We start from the raw sequence: 20905 nt of genomic DNA, 5'->3' as shown, positions 1-20905 counted from the left end.
TCAGCCCAGCTCGAAGCCTGTTGCTACCAATGAATTAGATTGGACGAGATAAAAATACTTCTTGTCGGTCTTAGATAAGTAGCCCCGCCCCAGTCTCTATTGGTGGCTGCCTTTTTAGATCGTGCACTTCCCTTAGACTGCTGCACCATGTAGACTGGCAGTGCTTTTTCCTTAGGCAAGATGGACAGTTGACCCTTGAACAACAACACGAGGGTTGAGTGCACCAAACCCTTCCCCGATGCAGTTGAAAATGGATGTCTAACTTTTGACCTCCCCTCGAACTTAACTACTAATAGCCTACTGTTGACTGAAAGCCCTACCGACAACATCGATCAACATGTTTTGTATTTTACATGTGTTATATACTCTAGCCTTCCAATAAAGGTAGACAAAAGAAAATGTTACTAAGAAAATCACAAGAGAAAATATGTTTACAGTACTGTGAAAAACAAAAAATCCACATATAAGTGAGCCCATGTAGTTCACACCTGTGTTGCTCAAGGGTCAACTGTATATAGTTTCACACAGTCATTTGCTAAGAGAGAGTAATAGCACTTGGATTATGGTATGAGGAGGGAGCTTACCGATAATCTAGTCCCTTATCACATAGTAGCAGTGAGTTGTTAGGAAAAAAGAGAATGAAACCTGTCTGGACCACCTTCATTCTTACCGTTTTGAGAGATGCTCATCTGATTTTTCAAAAAAGCCCTTGGAAATAACAATGATAATTTTTTTTTAAGATTTCTCTCTCTCTCTCTCTCTTTAATTTCTTTTTCTACAACCTCTTGTTCTGGGTCTCCTGTAGAGGGTGACCAACCATCCCGTTTAGCCTGGGACAGAGAGGCTTCCTGGGATACAGGACTTTCAGTACTGACACTAGGGCCATCATGGGCAGATTGCGCTGGTTGGTCACCCTATTCCTGGGTACTCTACCCAAATGGCCAAGTATAGAGGAGCATGGGTACCAAGGTTCTCACTCATGGACCAACTAACTCCCTGTTACAGCTTTTCTTTCTCTCCTAGGAAGGCACAATATAAAGAAAGGCTAGGGATTGTAGACAGATGATTTTATGATGGGGTCTGATGAGCTTCCAGTTTGGTTGAGGGATGTCTCTAGTTCACAGTTCTTTTGCAGAGTGAAGGTAATTGATAAACCCTGAGCCCAGTTAATAATCAATGCCTGACTAATCTATGGCGCTCATTCAGCCAGGTGTCCTAGTAATCTCTGATCATTTTTCCACACACCACCATTACCCTTGCCCCAGATGATCTTCCAGCATGTTATCCTTAAAGTTTCTCAACACCAAGCCCATTATAGCTAGAATTTCCATACAGGAGAAAGATCCCTGCTCTGGGTTTATATGACAGCCAGAAGACAGCTTACCCCAGGATGCTGAGCCTGAGATGTCTGGCTGTTAATGAAGCTTCTTGCCCATGAGAAGTGAGGTGATTCCAGTGGGGGCGTCCCACATTCTGGACTTGCCTCCGGTTTCCTGGTAATGAGGATACTAATAGAAATGCTTCACCCTTGTGAGTTCCTGCTTCTTAGGTTTGACTCAGATTTCTTTTACCTCTGCCAAAACTTTCTTTCAAATGCAAAGTTTTGTAGTACTTGGTCTGCCATCAGGGTGAGAGTGAGGATGAAAATGTAATAATACAACGAGGAACCCAGCCTGTAGAAAGTACTCAATGCGTGACTATTTCTTTCCTGCCTTAAGAACTCCCCTGAGCAGGGGCACCTGGGTGGCTCAGTCGGTCAGGCGTCTGCCTTCAGCTCAGGTCATGATCCCAGGGTCCTGGGATCGAGCACCATGTCAGGCTCCCTGCGCTGTGAAGAGTCTGCTTCTCCCTCTCTCCCTGCTGTTCTCCTTGCTTGTACTCTCTCTCTCTCTCTCTGTCTCTCCCTCTGTTAAATAAAATCTAAAAAATACATATATTTTTAAAGAACTCCACTGAGCAGTGTGAACAGAGAGCAAGAGATAAGGGAGGCACTATGAGAGTAATGAACATGTAATTCGGCAAGAAAACTTACCAGAAAGTATACAAAATGAGTACTTGGATCCCAGGCACAGAATGAGACAAATCATGTTTTTTGCTCCTGTTGGACAAGAACATTCTCAGAGAGAGAAAACTTGATTCACTTGGGTCACCTTGAGTCCATGTGGCTAGTTTGTTTCTCATTCTAAAGGTCAGAAAGATACTGTATTTAGTAACATGAGGAAGGAAGTGTTACAGCCTGAATGTTCGAGTCTTACCACCATAACTACCAAACTCAGATGTTGAAGCCCTATCCCCCAATTTTGATGTTATTTGGGATTATTTAGGGATTAGATTTGGGATTATTTAGGATTCTTTAGGTCAGGAGGGTGGGGCCCCCACGATGACATTAGTGCCCTTGTAAGAGAGACCCAAGGGAGCTTGGTCTCTCTCCACCACGTGAGTACAGAGCAAGCAAGTGGCCATCTGCAAACCAGGGAGACAGTCCTCACCAGACACCGATACCTTGTCAGCATCTTCATCCAGGACGTCCAGCCTCCAGAACTAGGGGAAATAAATGTCTGTTGTTTAACCCACCCAGCCTGTGGTATTTTGTTAGGGCAGCCCAAGTCGGCTGAGACAAGAAAAGATAGCACTGCAACAACAGAAAGGCAGTGCTTTAATTAAATAAGTATTTGAGAGCAATAATTATTTCTGGCAAACAATAGATAATACTTGTTGAAGTGGTTAGAAATAATTTTTTTTTAATCTTAATGACCACTTAGGCTTCTTGAGTCATCTGTAAAATTGACTAAGTCAGTAAGTATATTAATTTGTAAGTTTTGTAATGTTTCAGGAGTCTCAATTGAGTCTTCAACTCAATTTTGAATTGAAAAATGATGGGGTTTTCCTCTCTGCCTCAGTGTGCTCACTGTCTCTCAAGGAAGTTACTCATACATAGTCCAGTAAAATATGAGCCTTCTATGGAGAAATAAATTATTCACATCTGGTAACAAGGAAAAATTAATTCAGCTATTTATTTGTAAGGAAACGACCAGACTCCGAGTCCCCTACTGTGGACAGATAGGGCAGCAACTTTCTAAATTGTAATTATCTGCTCTGTCCTGTGAGTGGCCCCTCCCTTCTCTGGTAGGGGTTTTTTCCTATCCGTCTCTGTCTCAGTTGACAGAACTTCATCTCAGATTCTTCTTTTTGCCCTGGTCCTTGCCTTGTATTACTTGGGCTTTAAATTTTTTTGTCTCCCATATGCTCTTTCCCACCAGAGCCCCTTCCTTTCTGGGCTGGTTTCCTTCAGGAGCCTCTTTCCCCTCCACACCCTTTTTAATCCCTCACTCTTGTTGGCCTTTGCTACACTTCTTCTCAACCCTTCTCTTTCTTTGTCTTCCAAGAAGCCCATCCCTGACCTGCATACCTGGGTGAAGTAAAGCACCTGAGGGCAAAGTTCCTATCCGGCATTCCTCATGCTGCTTCTCTGATGGTTTTGGTGAGATTTTAGATGTAGGAGACTAATTGTCACACCAGCCCCCCACCCCCGTTTTTAAACACCCATTATTTGTAGGATGATATTGTCTAGTGCCACAGACCAGTTAAAGCATAAACAGATACAACAATATCAATCAAATCGGTTTTAGCTCTAAATGTGTATGCATCTACTCATATATACATACCTGCACAAATACACATGCTCGCACTTGAATTACCCAGAGATGAACCAAGGGTGCGAATTTTGAGGGACTGAAGTTGATGGGAAGAAGGGAGAGAAGGCCTTCTCAGTGGGAGGAACGGTAACCATTCCTGTTTATTAATCATGACCTGAGCCGAAGGCAGACGCTTAACCTACTGAGCCACCCAGGCGTCCCCCGCTTCATTCCTTTTTATGACTGAACCACACTCCATTGTATGGCTATACAACATTCTGTTATCACATTGTCAGCTGATGGACATTTGGGTTGTTTCCACTTCTGGGCTATCATGAATAATGCTGCTACACACATTCATGTCCAAGTGTTTGTGTGCACATACATTGCCAGTATTGTTGGGTATATACCTAGGTATGCTTAACTAATCTTTTGCATGTTTTTCATTCTCAGATTTCAAAGCATTGTTTTATACATTATTTTTTATCATAAAGGAACATGTTTAAAATTAAGTCAATTATCTTCCAATCTTCTCCTCCCCACACCACCCTCTCCCCACCTTTCTCATTCGGCCTGGAATCTTAAAACCATGCTGCTTCTCGCAGGGCATGTTGAGTCTTTTACCAAATTCAGATCACCTTCCCTTATATGTCTTTGCATCCTTTCCCATCTGCTCTGTCCTCCTGGGTTAGGTCCTTGTGCAGTGACCTCACCGCTGGCCTCCCTAGCTCTGTCTTCATCCCCTCTTAGTGACTCAGTAAACCTCTGCCATATTAATCTTTCTAAAACACTGCTTCTGTTTGCTGCTCATTGGAGTCAGACAGACCAACTCAGCCACTTAGTGAGCAGTTTCCTTGATGAAGTTACTTTACTTCTCATCTATAAAAAACAGTTAATCAGACCACCTCCCAACATTCTAGTAAAGATTAAATGATTGCCTTGAGCTTTCGTCTCCCAGGGTAAAATGAGATAAACTTCTTTATTTCAAGATCCTGCATTTGTATCTCGTGTCTCCCACAGAGGCAAGGATCATTATGGTAGTATGTAATATATATATTTATTTATAAATATTATAAATTCATATTTTAATATATTTGTATTAAAATGTGTAATTTACTTTAAATATATGTATATTATATATTAAGACCGTATATTATATAATATTTATATTTAATACATATCTTGGGGGAAGGGTTATCTCCCAGCACCTAATGCAGCCCTGTGTGCTTAGTGGGTGATCACTCAATTAATGTTTATGAAGCAAATCAGTTAATTGATTTTCTGCTTAATCTGGTTATTTGAATAGGTGGTAATTGTGAAGTGATAGGTTAACATTTTTAACTTAACAGATAACAGCTCTCTCTAGAACTGAACACGGGAGCAAGCATAAAATAGTAAGCAATATTTTTTGAAAGGTCATGTTATGAACATGGAAAATTCCTCTGCTAATCAAGAAAGATAGCAACTAAAGCATAACTGCAGGTCAAATGCAGGTTACAGAGGTGTTCTATAGGGTGATCCATGACTTCCTCATCTTTTTAGTACAATGGGAGTATTGTAACTAAATGAAACCTTTCATCTTCCCTTATGCATGAATCATTTCCTTTCCATAACAGACCGATCAGCATACACGTCTCATCTGCTAGAAAACATACCCTACTTCTAAATGTTTTCCACTGTTTATTGAGCTTATAAATGATAGTTATATGTTCTTTTCGTTTGTTTAAAAAGGCATGTAATCTGAAACTTGGTACCCTTTGTAATTCGACCCAAGAAAATGCACTTCACGCTTAAAAGAGGGGGTGAGTGTTGCTAAAACTACATACAGAGGAAGAAATAATATTGCCAATTCAAAGTTAATCAAACTTTATTTGACATTCATTCTTTCTCTTCTTGATGGTAAAGGTGTAAGAGTTGTAACAGGTATAGAGAATAGTGACCCCAGAGGAGGAATTATTAGCCTTTACTACGATTTGGGCATCCACCATGTGGTGACAAGTGTCCCCTTCCTTTCTTGTTCACTGCGTGAAACACTTTGGTATCTTTTGTGTATAGCAGTGGCCAGGAACAAGAGAGATGTCTAACACGTATGAGTGTGAAAAAGTATGTGTGTGTTTAGTTGGCACCTAACTGTAGGTCTCCTATAAACTGGACATTTTACGGATTCTAAGAGGCTAAGTGACTTTCCTAAGGTCATTCAGAGAGAAATGGCTGTGGGGATTCATACCCAGGACAGTTCATCACCAAAGCCTATGATACCCTTTCCCCAGTCAACAAATATCCTCTAAAATCAACATGTTGGGGGGGAATGGGGGTGGTGTGCATTAAGGCTGAAATTCTCACAAATTCAAAAAAAGCTTTGAGAAAAATCCTTGCTAAAGAAAACCCCAAGAACCATACTTGTTTTGGCATGACAGCGCCTACGGTCATATGAGAAGAAAATTGACTTTGCTATGGTTTGAAATGAATGCAGTTTGTTACTGTATTTTGCAATGATCTCCTTTTAGTTTAAAAAAAAAAACGCTTATATGTATATATTAAAATTTATTGTTTGCAGAAAGAGTTTTTTTAATCAGCATTAACTATTATCAAGTATAAGAGTGAAGGAAGATATTTGAAGAAAATACTTGGAAATAACCTAAAATTCTCTTTCATAAAAACATAGCAATGTCCAGTTTCAGATATTTTCCCCCAAATATTATTTATCTTGTCAAATAAATTGGCTTCAAAGGGTAGAATGGCAAAGTCTTCCAGTAGGGTCCTCTGTAGTGGGAATTCAAAAATAGAAAAGAGGTTGAGGGCCATGAGAGACAGAAGGAGGTTTATGCAAAAGAATGTAATCGTCCCAAGAAGTGAGTGTGGAGAAAATCTGAAGAAAAAGGAGGATCATAGGCTAGGTGAAGAGAAAAGAAATGTATGAAATTAGAAATGGATCCATGAAATGTAGATTCAACAAAGGTCTTTCACCGATAATGTTTATGCACCATTATCCAAACACTCGGTTAAATTACTGAAAAGTCATCTGAAGTAATTAATTATAGTTTTTGATATAGTAAAATACATAAAAGTTACTATCCTTCAGTAATGCCCCATATAATAGAGGGATTTTTTTAGTATATTAATCCAATAAAACAATTGCACAGTTTTTATTTGGGGATGTTCTTGGTAGGTATAGTCTTTCCATTTTGCTAGTTAACCCCCCAAGAAATGTGTATATAAAGAAGAAGTGTTTTAAAAAATACAAAACCAGGCTTCAGATTTACTGCTTTCAGTAGAATATCTCTTTTGTTAATTTTATTTTTAAGTAGTTAGTTTAAAAGAATTACTAAGTATGTCACCTGGGATGGGAGGCTTCTGGGATAGCTTAGTGGATCCTCTCCCTGCAGTGACTCAAAAAAAAAATACGTGACTTTTTAATTTTTATGAGCCTTTGTCTCATGATATATAATAGAATATTCCCCTTCCAGCTTCAGTCTTCGTGAAGGGCCCATATAAATATACCCTGAGATTTCCAGGAGAGGTAGATGTTTAGGCGCAATAGGAAGAAACGGAGTTCAAAGTTATTTTGGACCACCTCAGATTGTCTCTGTCTGACCATCTGTAGCTCAGTTTGTCTTTCAGTCTTTCTGTGTCTTACTCTCCCCCATGTTGGTCCTTCAACCCTCTGCTTCCTTCCAGCTCAGCCCTATGTCATAGTAATAAAGAACCAGCCAAGTTTGACTCATGTATGTGTGTGTTTTAGCTGAATCATTCCTACAATTATAAAATTATTCAAGGCAGTAGAATTAAACTCTCCCTTACCACTAAACCAAAGAATATAGTCAAAGATGTCCATAAATGTCCACCTAAAATATATTTTAGGCCATAAATTACATGACTTGAAGGATATTTAACTCAGCTTATCTGAGGAAGGAAGAAATACGCAGAATAACTTCAGTGAAAATACAGTCCTAGTACATGATGCACACAGGTCAGAGACCTGATACAGCCAAGGCTTTTGACCACAGAGCCTTATTTAAAGACAGATTGTATCATATAATTGGGACAATCTTCTTCTTACATATCAGTATTCCACCATAGCACCCCCAGGAGGTCATCATGATGAAAACTTTTCATCTTTCTTCTAAATCCATTGTTAACTCTCCATGCTTCTAATGAATGTAGCATCTTCTATCACAAAACCGACTCCTACAGACTTGAGCATTTTCAGCCCCAAACTGAATGGGTGGTCCTAAGAATTTGATCACATTCATGACCACTTTTTGGTCAACTAAGAGTACCAGTTCCGGGTAGGCTGTTCCCCCTTTCATGTGACTCATTGCCATTGTCTTGTGACGATCCAGAGATCTATTTTATGGGAGTTAATTGCATGCTGTCAGGATTTAGTGGTTCTGTATAACTCAAGCCAATCCATATCCATCCTAAAGCCAAATTAGTAGACCTCACAGTCCCATGCCAGGCCTTCCTACGTGACAAAAGTCATTCTGAGCCGTATACTGAATAGTTGCTTCCGAGTTCCCAGTATTCCCCACAGCAGGTCACAGAGAAGTGGTTATGATTCAGACCTTTCTGCTTCTTACCCTCATTAAAGCAGGCCAAACTAATGGGCCAATTCTAACTCAAGGATGTAAAGCACATTTCATTCTGTGGGGCCAAGTCCAGCCAAGAGAGGCAAGACTCCAGGCTCTGGCAGTATGGTGGACTACATGATTTGAAAGCGCTCTGCTAAACATGTAGCAAATGTAAGGTAAAATAGAGCAAGCACTTACTTAAATGCACAGTGGAGCTAGCAAAAATGTTACAGTATTGCCAAGGGAGAAAAACAAAAAGGGAGCCGAAAACCAAACCAGTAAGGGCATGAGCCCCTGTGCTGCGGGAGCTGAGCTTCAGGGTCTCAGTACCCACCTCAGGAAAGAGAAGGGCTTGTGCTTTTGCCTGGGAACAACGTCCACTCAAGGTAGTCTGCCTTGTTTGTTTCCCAGTAGCCATGGCCAGTTTCTTTTAAGCTGCTCCATGATCCTCAAAGATAATTTCACTGTGCATACCAGTCTTCTTCATGCAGGGTGAGGGGCTTGGCATGTTTACCAAGCTGCTTCACCAGCTCATCAGTTAAAGGTGTGCCCTCGGTTCCCTCTGCACCTGCTACCCGGCATGCCCAGCGCTCGAGCCATTTGAGATACGTGCTATGCAAAGAGGGGTCGTTTGTGTTTGTCCAAACCTCATAATGCTGGTTATACTTAGTTTTGTAATTTTATACCTTAATACTAAGGAAACAGGAGTGTGAAAAGAAAGGGCACTGTTGTTTCTGTGCAGTCCAAGTTCTGCGCTTTGGAAAGGAAAAGAAAAATGGTGCTATCAATTAAGATGTGAGCAAAACAGCTGTAAAAGATTGCACAGGGGGCAGAACGTAAAAATCTAGAAGGGCCTAACACTGTATGTCAACTACACTGGAATTAAAATTAAAAACCTAATTAAGGGGCGCCTAGCTGGCTCAGTCAGTAGAGTGTGTGACTCTTGACCTCAGGGTTGTAAGTTCGAGCCCTGTGTTGAGTATAGAGAGTCTTTAAAAATAAAATTTAAAAAAAAAAAAAAACAACTTAAAAAAAATTTAGAAGGGCCATCAGCAGGAAGTGTATGGAAAGAATAGAGAACTTCAATCAGTCTGGTAAATTGCTTTGTTCCTTGTTAAAGAGGGCAAGAATTTAAAGACACTGGACATTTGCAGAGCAATGAGTACAGAATCCCACAGGCACCTGCTTGTGAGACACTGGGTTCTCTCTAAAGTGCTCTTCACACAGTCTCCGTGCTATTTCACCCCAAAGGCTCACTGTAGGGACTGTCTGTGAGTGTGGAGAACATTAGTAACCAAAATAAAGCATTACAATATAATAATGAAGCAGATAGGCTTTGGGGCAAGGTGGACCTCGTTTGAATTTTAATAAAAGTCTGCATTTTGTTATTTGTCCTTAGGTAAGTCTAGAACATCTCTAATCCTAGCTGCTCATCAGAAAATAGGGATGATAATAATACTACCTTGCTCCTGAAATTTTTGTGATAATTAAATGAGGTGTTTGGGGAGCACGTGGTATTATATTAGAGTCAACATTACTGTTCTAGAAATAATAGCTGTTAAGATTCCATTGTTTGGCTTTTCTAAAATTGATATATAATATTTATATTTATAATTGATATACAACATTTTAAAAATATGGTCTCTGGTAATAGGCTACAAATATTTTTTAAAGCCCGTTATTGTTGAAAAATATCTGTCAGTCATTGAGCAAGGGGTTAGGAAACATTTCCATGTGTGCCATAGGAATATATTAAATAAAATATTTATTAACTGAGCACCTGTTCAGGTAAAGCACTAGGCCAAAGATCAGGGGCAAACCTAGAGAAGTCCTTGCCCTCTAGGGGTACTGACCTACTTGGGAAAATGCCAGAAATGTGACCAAGTGAGCTCACTTAATTGCCAGTTAAATGCTCCGTGTAGACACTCCGTGTAGACACTGTGTGTTCCTCTGAAGCCCAGAGTGATGGCTAACTACCATAATGCTGTCAGAAAGGAAAGTGATAAAATCAAAAAAATAGGTCCAGACGTATGTCACTGCAGCATCAGGACCCTTGGAAAGAGAGAGCCCCCTGAGGACGTCCTGTGATAGCAGAGAGGTGAGGAAAGGGTGCTCGGAGAAGAATCTGACCAAGAACAGTTTCAAAGAAGCCCACGAACCCTTCGGTCCAGACTAGAACAGCGATGTGTTCCACCCTATCAGGAAGTTGGGTAGGACTTTGAAACCAGGGCCGTGTGTCCCCTGTAGCACTGCTGTTGCAGTGAGTGCGAATAGAATACCCACGGTGACAAAACAGGGGAGTCAGGGACCCCAGATACTTAGGAGAGATCCTTACCACGAAGTCAAATGCAAGAAAATCCTTCATTGACCAAAGGAAAGATGTCTCACTTCTTGACTCCTTCCTCACCCTTAAAGAATGTTTTGCTTCCTGTAAACAGTGGTAATGACCAATATGATTGAAATGTAATGAGAAAATTCCCTGTTTGATATGTATCTTTATTCTTGTAGGCCTCTTTTTCGTGGAAGTTCAGATGTCGATCAGCTTGGAAAAATCTTGGAGTAAGTAGTAACTGTGATTTTACATCAGCGTTCATAGCATGAAAACATTTACAGTGCCTTTCCTCTGACACTCACATAAAATGTTTACCTCTTGTCTTTCCTCCTCCAAGCTGCGGCCCCAGTCAGTGTTACTATTTGTGTGGTGAGTGGGGACGTGGCAGACATGCTGTTTTATGCAGAGCCCATCATGACGTGTGGCCGAACCGGTCTGCTCTGGAAGCTTGTATGTTGCTCACGTGGATCTTTTCGAGGATCCTCCTTCTCCACTTGGCTGAGCTCCATTTCTTGAGTTCAGATGTGTTGTCTGCTTGGGCCCATTTCAGATGCATCCACCGTCAGTGGTGGGGCGCTTGATTGCCTGGTAGCCCATCGTTGCCCACTGGGCTTCCTGTCCCCATTGAGTATCCCCATTGAGTCATCTAGATTGATTTTGCCTTGTTTTGTTTTGGATGGTATGCTACACAACCCATTTTTCTTTGGAGCCCCAAAATAGGAAATGAGAATCCTAGGTTCTAACCCTATGTCTGTTGCTAAATTCTATGCAGTCTTGAGAAAGTCATTTAAAATGCCCTGTAAAGTGCATACACGGTGACTGGTGCATAGTGAATGCTTTTAAAATGGCAGCTATGATTATAATTCATCATTAATTGTTTAACCTTTTTGTTCCTTAACTTCTTCACCTGAATACTGAAACTTAGGACGTAAATTCTAAGATCCTTTCTTGCGCTCAAATTCTTTGGTTCTAATTGTCTGTTACTTAGCTCGTTGATGATTTGCAGAGTTCCATTCATGTCTACATGTTTGTGACTGTGGGGGTATGTATGCTTTCGTGTTTCTAGAATGTTAAGAAGGGGCCTTTCCTCTCACAAAGCATGAAGTATGGCATCCTTTTGGGATAGGTGCCTTTGCCAAGCCCCCTCAGAATTGGGGTGAAGTAAGAAAAAAGTGGGAGTTTTAGAACCAAAAGCAGCCCCAATCATTGGTCTGTAACATTTCATAGGAATCCCAGTGATTTTTATGATAATTTCCAGTCCGTAAAACTGGTGAAAAGTACCCCTAAAGAAAATAATTATATGTTAACGCTATCTACTCGAGCATGACTGCTTAAAACAGTTGGTATAAAACTGGAACCTCAATTTGTTCTCCTAGTGACTGGAAAGCTCCACTAGATTTCTAATGATGCCAGCAGCCCTGCTGAATCAGAACTCAGTGGCTTTAAGGCCTGAAAAATATTTGCTGGTTTTATTGTGTGAGGGCTTCCCAGGTCCAGGGCAGCTGCCGAGACTCCCATTGCTCCTCCTCCTGCCACTCCATAAAATAGACAGATTCAGGACAAACTCATGTTCTGTCTGCTTCTGGATGTCAACTCGTCTTTGCTCATAGGGTGATGAACCCCCATCTATTCTTCCCCACCATTGTTGAATATAGTTTGTGTGCGGTGCGAACTTGAAGCAGGAACTAGGAAAGTCAGACGCACCAGTGACTCTGTTAAAGGGAAAAGTGATCTTGACAGAAGCCAGCTTGCCAGACGTTCAACCCATCACCACCTGTCCCTTACTGACATCACCTGGGCGTTCTGTCCAGCTCCAGCCCTGGGGTCTGCGAACTTGTTAGCCTTGTTAGTGCCCCTTTGTATCGGAAGCCAGGGAGTTGGACCCGAGAGAACCCCTGACAAACAAGTTTGACTTGTGTCCAAGGGAGAGCCAGTTCCACTTTTGGCAAAGGCCTGAGACCCTAGGTTGCCAGCAGAAAAGAAGCCATAAAGTTCTATAGGTCTTAGGCCTTTAGCATTTACTTCTTGTTTCTGGCCTTGTTTCGCTGAAATTATGTTCTGTTTACTCTGCCTTGGTTCCTTTGGCATAAAGAAAAGGGACAATGCTGCACCCTACTGTCATTTCTAAAGTACTTGAAAAATGATTTCTGTTCCCTCTGCCATTTATAGATTTTGTGCTGTCAGTCTTTATGGTACAAATGTCAACTTTTAAGGCTTATGTTCAGCTGTCCAAATACTGAAACTTGATGCAAGCACTTTTTAATGGACCTATCAGAGTTTCACAACGTTTGTATATGGGCCATAAAAGTTCATACTGGATATTAAGGGGATTTTTTTTTTTTTCTTTTTTTAAGGAAAGCCATATTCACATTCTCTTATGGGGGAGAACTGTTTCTGCATTTAGAAAGATTTATACTTTCAAAGAATAGCAAGTACTTTGAAAGTGAAACTGAATGCTTTTAGCTCGTGACATTTTAGAGCATTTTTTGGAGCAGAGTCATAGTTAAATGGAAACAAAATATTGGATTTGGAATAAGGAGAGCTGGGTTCACTCCCACTCTGTGGCTGAACTTACTGTGTGTGACTTTGGCAGTTGATTTCACTCCTCATCCCTTTGTTTCCACATCTATAAAAAGGAAGTAATAACTGACCTGCATGTCTCAGGAGGTCGTTAGGGGATCAGAGGAGGGGGAGATTTAAAAATACTTTTGAAAGTTATTTATATAGATAGCTATGTACACATATATATAATTATGCACCACACATACATGTACACACAGAGACTCTTTTTTGCTTTTGGCACTCAGCCACCCATATCACCAGATTTATTTCAATATAAATATATTCAAAGCTGCAAATAAAAAGATTTTTTTAAAGATTTTAAATTATTGCTAAGAATTTTTATAATTGATTTCTAGATGACTGGCAACGATACGCCAGAAAAAGATATAAAAATGGCTAAAAAATAAAAGTGAAGGAAATTGTTAAAGTTCTTTCATAAGCGTTCTCTTTTTCTTTCTTTGCCTATCCCACTCTTTCCAAGCATACACATTTATGTCCTTTAATAATTAATAGTGGTATTTTTTTTTCTACTCTTACTCTAGATCTCATTATTAAGCAAATTTGTGTGTTGCCCAAGCTGCATTTCCATTCCCTTGTCCTGGTAAATATGTCCATGAGTCTGTCTTTATTTGCCTCAACAATGTGGCTCTCCCAGCATGTCCAACAGAGGTAGGACTGCAGGGTCTTTTCCCGGACACCCGTGACAGGTGCAATCATGATACAGGTGTCTGCTCTCCCCAGGTGAGGTCTGTGACCTGGGCTCTGTTGAGGGAATAAAAGGGGGGAGAAAGCCTCACAGAGGGAGCCTGTGACGTTCGCCACCACATCTTCCTGAAACCTGGAAATCCATTCAGGAGAACACATTTTCTCAACCTGTGTCCCAGTGAGCGCAGGCCAAGGAGAAGACTCTAACACAGGCCAGCACCATTGCTATCTAGTTAAAATAATTGGGTCAGGGCGTGCCTGTCTGGCTCAGTTGGTAGAGCATGCAACTCTTGATCTCAGGGTTGTGAGTTCAAGCCCCACGTTGGGTGTAAAGATTACTTAAAAATAAAATCTTTAAAAAAAAAAGTTTGGTAAATTTGAATAGCCATATGTTCTGTCCACTACATTATGACTTTTTAGTTTGGAGTTAATCAGAGTCTATAAGTGAGATATAAGTTCTTGCATCCCCTGATTTCCCTTGTTCAAACCTACCTACTCTCTCTATATAAACTTTATTTTTTTTAAGATTTTATTTATTTATTTGAGAGAGAGTGAAAGTGAGAGAGATCACAGAGGGGAGAGGGAGAAGCAGACTCGCCGCTGAGCGGGGAGCCCGATGCAGGGCTGGATCCCAGGACCCTGAGATCATGACCTAAGTCGAAGGCAGACGCTCAGCCGAGTCACCCAGGTGCCCCTGTATACATAAACTTTAAATAATACCTCCATATTGTAGGGGCGCGAGGGTGGCTCAGTCCATTGAGCATACCACTCTTGGTTTCCACTGGGTCATGATCTTGAGGTCGTGGGCTTGGCCTCCCGTCAGGTTCCCTGCTGAGCGTGGGGTCTGCTTGACTCCGCTGCCGCTCCCCCCCACCTCATGTGTGTGAGCTCTCTCTTTCAAATAAGTAAATAAGTTATGTAAAGCCACTGACCTATTAATATTTCTGAAGAACCTCAAGTCACACATCAATAGGACTCAAGCAGTTCATATTTTTAGTGTAGTAGTGATGCATTGCCTATGCATTTTAGATTAATAATACTATTTTCCTCTAATAATAGTAATAATAATGGGTGGGGGCTCCTGAGTGGCTCAGTTGGTTGGGCATCTGCCTTCAGCTCAGGTCATGATCTCAGGGTCCTGGGATCTGGCCCCATGTCAGGCTCCCTGCTCATCAGGGGAGTCTGCTTCTCCTCCCTCCGCCTCTCCCCCCATCTTGTGCTCTCTCTGTGTCTCAATAAATAAATAAAAATCTTTAAAATAATAATACTAATAATGGGTAATGTATTGATACTAACAAGTACTGTGTGTCAGGCACTGTGCTATGCACTTTATATAAATTCTCACTGTGAATTATGATTGTTAATAAGTAAAGACACTGAGGCTCACAGAAGTTAAGTAATTTGTCCTTACCTACCAATAAGTTGTAGGTGTAGAATCTGAACCCAGGTCTGCCTTTTCCGAAGTCTACGCTATTTTGTTAATTTATTTTTTGTATTTGAATATAGTTGACATACAATGCCTGTGCTGTTTCTATATCACTTGATCCTTTCTCCACGTTTTTCGGATCCCAGAGTAATTTTCAGGGGAAGCATAAATGATACTGTCTTTATTTATTGTTTGCTCACTTTGGAATACTATAAAATAGTTTTGTAGGGGCGCCTGGGTGGCTCAGTCGGTTGACCGTCCGGCTATTGATTTTGGCTCAGGTCATGATCTCAGGGTTGTGAAATCGAGCCCTGCGTCAGGCTCTGTGCTCAGCCTGGAGTCTGCTTATCTCTCTCCCTCTCTGCTCCTGCCCCTACTTGCTCGCTCTCTCTAAAATAAATAAATAGTAAATAAATAAAATCTTTTAAAATAAAAAAATTAGTTTTGTAATACAAAATATATATCAACTATATTTAACTTAATGAATTTAATTTGAAATTAAATTATAAAATAGTGTTTGCCTAGCACAGGATTAGCATATCTTTTAGCCTCTTTTTGGCCTGATTCTTACATTATGTAATTACCGTTTGGGGAATTATTCTTTAACCAAAAGTGCAACCAAATTTGTGTGTTAATGAATCGTGTTAGATGAGCATTATAAAAGCATGGCAATATGAGAGTGTTGGATCAGAACCCAAAAAGCACTCTTGGGCATAAAGGAAAATATATGCCCATATAGGCCTCCTACTCTGTCAGTATGTCAGGACTTACTGGTAATATACTATTTTCTATTTCCGCATCATCTCATGCATTTAGTATCTGCTACTAGAGGAATTTCTTATCTCTTCCCAGTGAATTTTACAGTTCTCCTGGGAGATCACCCTCTACCCTGTAATCATCATACTGCAGTAGGACAGAGATGAGAGACCTGCCAGTAATATAAGTGAGGGGCCCCCTGGGCTCTGTGTCCCCCATGCCTGCCTCTCAGACTTTACCATCATCTGGACTTTGGTGGGAAAACAGCTTCAGCATAGCAGCTAATGATGCTTATGTTCACACATGGTTCTTTTGTAGCGTCATTGGACTCCCAGGAGAAGAGGACTGGCCTCGAGATGTCGCCCTTCCCAGGCAGGCTTTTCACTCAAAATCTCCTCAACCGATTGAGAAGTTTGTAACAGATATTGATGAACAAGGCAAAGACCTACTTCTGGTAAGTGCTGTGGTGCAGAGTTGGTCTTGTGCGGTGCTGATGAGAGACGCGACCTGTCCGCTGGGTGGTCTCCTGGGGGGTGGGCACAGCATCAGTTCAGCATCATGGACCACAGCCACGCAGAGCAAGAGGCCACAACCTCTCTGCAGCTTTCATTTCCACACCTGCCACAGCTGGTGGCTTTTGATTCTGGAATGTCTTCGTTTCCTACAGAAAGAGAAAGAGTCTGACCCACACACTTTCAGTCTGCCATCTTTAAATGTTCATTTGAATGCAGCCGCAGAAGCCTCTCGATTCATCTAGACATATGCTTCCAATGAGTAGTCAAGGTGGCATGCACATAGAAAATACCTCACTGAAAATAAGGACTTGTGTTCTGTTTGAGATTCAAACTCGTAACACTTGGCCTTATACATCCTTCCCTACTCTTGGCGGACAGAAAAATAGAAGAGTTGACCTGTTGAGCTACCCTTGGTGTTCAGAACTCAATGAATAATAAGTGTATCCTTTACCTACTGACTAACAACCTTTGATATCTCACCAAGTAGGTGCTCCTAGACCTGGAGGCACTAGTGCTCCCGTTCTGTCAATGTATTCTAAATTTCCGATATAGACCTAAGAGTCTGTAGGCTCTAGTAGAAGTGTTCTACTTCAGCTCTGTGTGGACACAGCCATTGATTGGCATGTTCGCAGAGCCATGAGTCTCCCAGTGAAAGCCCTAATTCCATCTTCACCTGATGGTGGCTCATTTTCTGGCTTACTCAAAAATTCCCTCCCCTGCCACATTACAGAGAAGGACAGCTATATTCCCTCCCCACTGTTCATTTCTAAGACACTCACTAAGGACTTTTGGCTCATATCCTTTGAAATACATTGTTATTAGAAGGGAGAATATAGTGTCCTATAGAGAGGCTCACTATATATACACACTTGCTGGCTCACCTACTATTTAGGAAAATTTTTCCTGGGTTTCATATAACAGACAAGTACTTGGATTACCTTAAGAAAAGGGGGTTTGATGGAACGTTTCATGTGGCCCGGCAGTGAAAAGCCATCCCAAGTGTAAATGCTCTCTCGGTCCTGCTAAGAGCATCACCATCTGCTTGTCTCTGCTCTGCAGGCCTTTTTCTCCCCTTCAGTGCCTCTTTTCGGTAGTACTGTCTGCTCCCCTTAACTGCGGCTGGCCCCTTGACTCTCAGAACTTCGGCCAACTCCTGGATCCTTTCAGCTCTAACCCCCACTGCTCACATTTGCTCTGTTAGTATTTCCTACATCAGATTCCTAAAAGGAAGAATGTGGCTGACACACCTCACCTTTTTGCCAAGCCATGATAGGAGTTGCTGCCGAGGGCCAGGTCACCATTCTGGGTCCAGTCAGCTGTGCTGGGAGGGGGTAGGGACGATGTGTTATAAAATACGGCCACCATCAGCTTTCCTTTTCAGCAAGAACTTCGAATGGAATGCTCCTCTTAGAAGAAGATTCTGGACACAGAATCACAGTGATAGCCAATTTTAGTTGTGAAGCATCCCACTCCTTCAGCTACTGGGACACCCAAAGACAGCTCAAAGTATCTCCTAGCTCCAACATCAGTAGGAATCACCAGGAGGAACTCAAAATGTTACGATAGCAGATGATGCCACATGCTCATTCAGTGTCTCCCACTAGAAGGGGGCGGCTTTCCAAGTCAGACCACACACTAGTGCTGGACTAGAGAAGCAGCAGGAGACAGAGAAGAAATAGGAACAAAGAAACTACCAGAGAGAGAAGGAAGAGGGTAGACGATGAGTGTCAGCAGGGATTAGAAAAAGCAAAGGAAAAGAATAAGAGGCAGCCCCAGTGACGTCAGGACTAGAAGAAACTTAAGGACAAAACGTAATAATCCATGGGCGTTCCGGGAAAGGACAGACCAGGACCGCAAAGCTCAGAAACCCCTGAAAGTTCTCCCTGTTTCCTGCTAGAGGGACACGGGGCAGAACTGTCGAGCAGAAGAAAGAGCCATTTGGTACCAGAGAAGCAGCTGAGATCCCAGCAGTATTTGTTGCCTCTACTCAAAATGATTTAGTGAGGGTGAAAAGGGAAAGGTATTTTAGGAAGTTGTTTCCTTTAAGAAACAACATTTCAATTTTAGCACTTTAAGAATCGTCCTTTGTTTTATCTGAAAACAAGGCTGACGCTATCATGTCTCAGCTATGGATGGATGGATGTATACGTTGGCATATGTAAATGCTCTGACATACACACATAAGTAATGCACAGTAATAAGACCATTCAGGGGGAAGACTATTTTTAACATCCAAAACCTACCCATCTTTACACATTTTGTCCCCTTCGTCGTGGTTAACTTGAGAGGCTGAGTACTTATTCCAAATATGATGCTCTTGCTGAAAAAAGTTTTAGAGTTTCTGCTGTTTTCAGAGCCTTAAGGCACATATTGGGGGAGGGGGTATTCCTCGGATTAGTCTACTTTTGCCGCATAACACACAACCCAAAAATCTCCCTAGAATAACAGCAGTAAGCATTTGTTTCTTGCTTATGGGTCTGCAGATTGGCAGAAGACAGCTGTGCTGCAGCCTGTGGGTCAAGGACAAGTGTTCTCCATGTGCTTCATTCCGGGACCCAGAACAAGAGGGGCTTTGGCTCCCTGGGGCAGGTTTTTCTCATAATAGAAGGTGGATGCTCCCAGAAAGGCAAGCAGAAACACATGATGGCCCCAATGGCCTAGGCTTGGGAGAGGCACCCTGCTGCTTCTGTCCACATTCCTTTGGCCAAAGTAAGTTACATGGCCAAGGCCAACTCCAACTCCAATAGAGGAAAGAATACTCCTCCCGTGAAGGGAGGAGTGGGAAGGAGGAGGATACGTGCTGGAAAATGATCCAGTCCGTCATAGTATTCAACTCTTGACTAAATAACAGTTCCAAAAGTCCATTTTATCAGTCAGTTATTTGGCAAGTAAATTAGATTTTCTTGGAGAAACAATATTCTTACACAAGATTTTGAATTAATTCTCAAGTCATCCGGTTGCCCTGTTGAAGTAGAGCAGTGATAGAACTTAGCCACCATGTCTAACAATGTTTCTGTAGCACATAAAGTATTAAGACTTCCATCTTGGGGCGCCTGGGTGGCTCAGTCGTTAAGCGTCTGCCTTGGGCTCAAGTCATGATCCCAGGGTCCTGGGATCGAGCCCGGCATCAGGCTCCCTGCTCGGCAGGGATTCTGCTTCTCCCTCCCCTTTTGTCCCGCCCCCGCTGGTGTGCTCTCTCTCTCCCTCTCTCTCTCTGTCTCAAATAAATAAAATCTTAAAAAAAAAGACTTCCAGCTTGAGATTCTCACACACTTCCACGTTAGGCTAAGGAGTTCTCCTTCTCTCCACCCTCTTCCCAGCTCTAAGCCATCAGGATAGCTGTGAGGATGGGCTTCCTCCCACACAGTCCTCTAGGGACATGTCTCTCTATCTTGAACATATTCCCACAGCTTTTTTTTTCTTCGTTCCTATGTCCCGGGGATTAAACCAGCTGCTTCCTTTTCTAATGTCACTGCCTAATTTTCTCCTTCCTGGACTCTGGGGAAGAGAGACCTCAGGCTCAAGGATTTTGCTCCTGCTCTTCTGTCCTGGAGGAATTCAGCCCATGCAAAACTTCTCTTAAGATGTTTATTGGTATTAGAGACAGTAGGACCATTCTACCAACAAGCTCTTCCTCTGCTTGCCCTTTGGCTCTTTGGTTTTCAGGACACATTATGAGAAACCGGCCTCCATGGACTTGGTGGGGAGCTCAGCATAAATAAGATTTCAGGGGACCCAAAAATTTGCCTGGAATTATATATAGAATTTTCCAGGTGAGTAGTGTTCCACAGAGTGTTAGAGAGGGTCCTAATCTAGTCAGGACCTGACTGAGACTCTGAGCTCCTTGAGGGCAAAAACCCAGGTTACATGGAAGAGGTCAGCATAACCAAGATAACGTACAGAGGGGACTGAAATTGATAGACATTTCGGGTGCCCAGCTCACTTCAGTGGGCACTGCATCACACGGATGGGGAAGCTGGTGGAGCTTCTCTGCTGCTTGTGTGTCGCTGGGCAATGGGCGGGTCTTCCTCATCCTTCACTAGTGCTGGCCACCTGCTAGGCACTCTGGAGGTGTTGGTGAAAGAACAGGAGGAGGATTTGAAGAACAGGATCACCTGGGGTTGGACTGGAAATGGAACTGAGGTTAGGGAAGCGTTCTGCCTACTTGATGATGAATCGGCTAGTTTGGGAACGGAGATTGCAGCTCCAGAGGTTCACCTTCCCCGCCTTTCACCTTCTGCCTGCACTGGAGTTGTCAGCCTGGAATAGAGTTTGGTACCAGAACTGAACCTAGAGGATGGTTCAGCCCTGGGGCAGAGTCCACAGCTGGCTGGTGATCTGGATAAGCTGGGCCTAGGTGTTAGCCCTTACTTGCCCCTTCCTTAATAAGGAAAACTTATTTC

At 42.1% G+C, this 20905-nt stretch overlaps 1 protein-coding gene across 2 annotated transcripts in view; it reads left to right on the top strand.

Annotated features, from left to right (window-relative positions):
• Window positions 1-20905, top strand: part of CDK6 (cyclin dependent kinase 6) — a 240344-nt gene that overhangs the window by 207895 nt on the left and 11544 nt on the right. For both annotated transcript variants that reach the window (XM_036113304.2, XM_036113305.2), the window contains exons 6-7: window positions 10715-10765; window positions 16306-16441. In XM_036113304.2, coding sequence (XP_035969197.1) covers window positions 10715-10765; window positions 16306-16441 — 187 coding nt within the window. The remainder of the gene's footprint in view (window positions 1-10714; window positions 10766-16305; window positions 16442-20905) is intronic.

This window comes from Halichoerus grypus, chromosome 12 (assembly GCF_964656455.1).
Source record: "Halichoerus grypus chromosome 12, mHalGry1.hap1.1, whole genome shotgun sequence".
In the NCBI taxonomy this organism is placed as follows: Eukaryota; Metazoa; Chordata; class Mammalia; order Carnivora; family Phocidae; genus Halichoerus; species Halichoerus grypus.
Note: the sequence above shows the minus strand (reverse complement) of the source record. Positions and strands in the feature narration are given on the sequence as shown.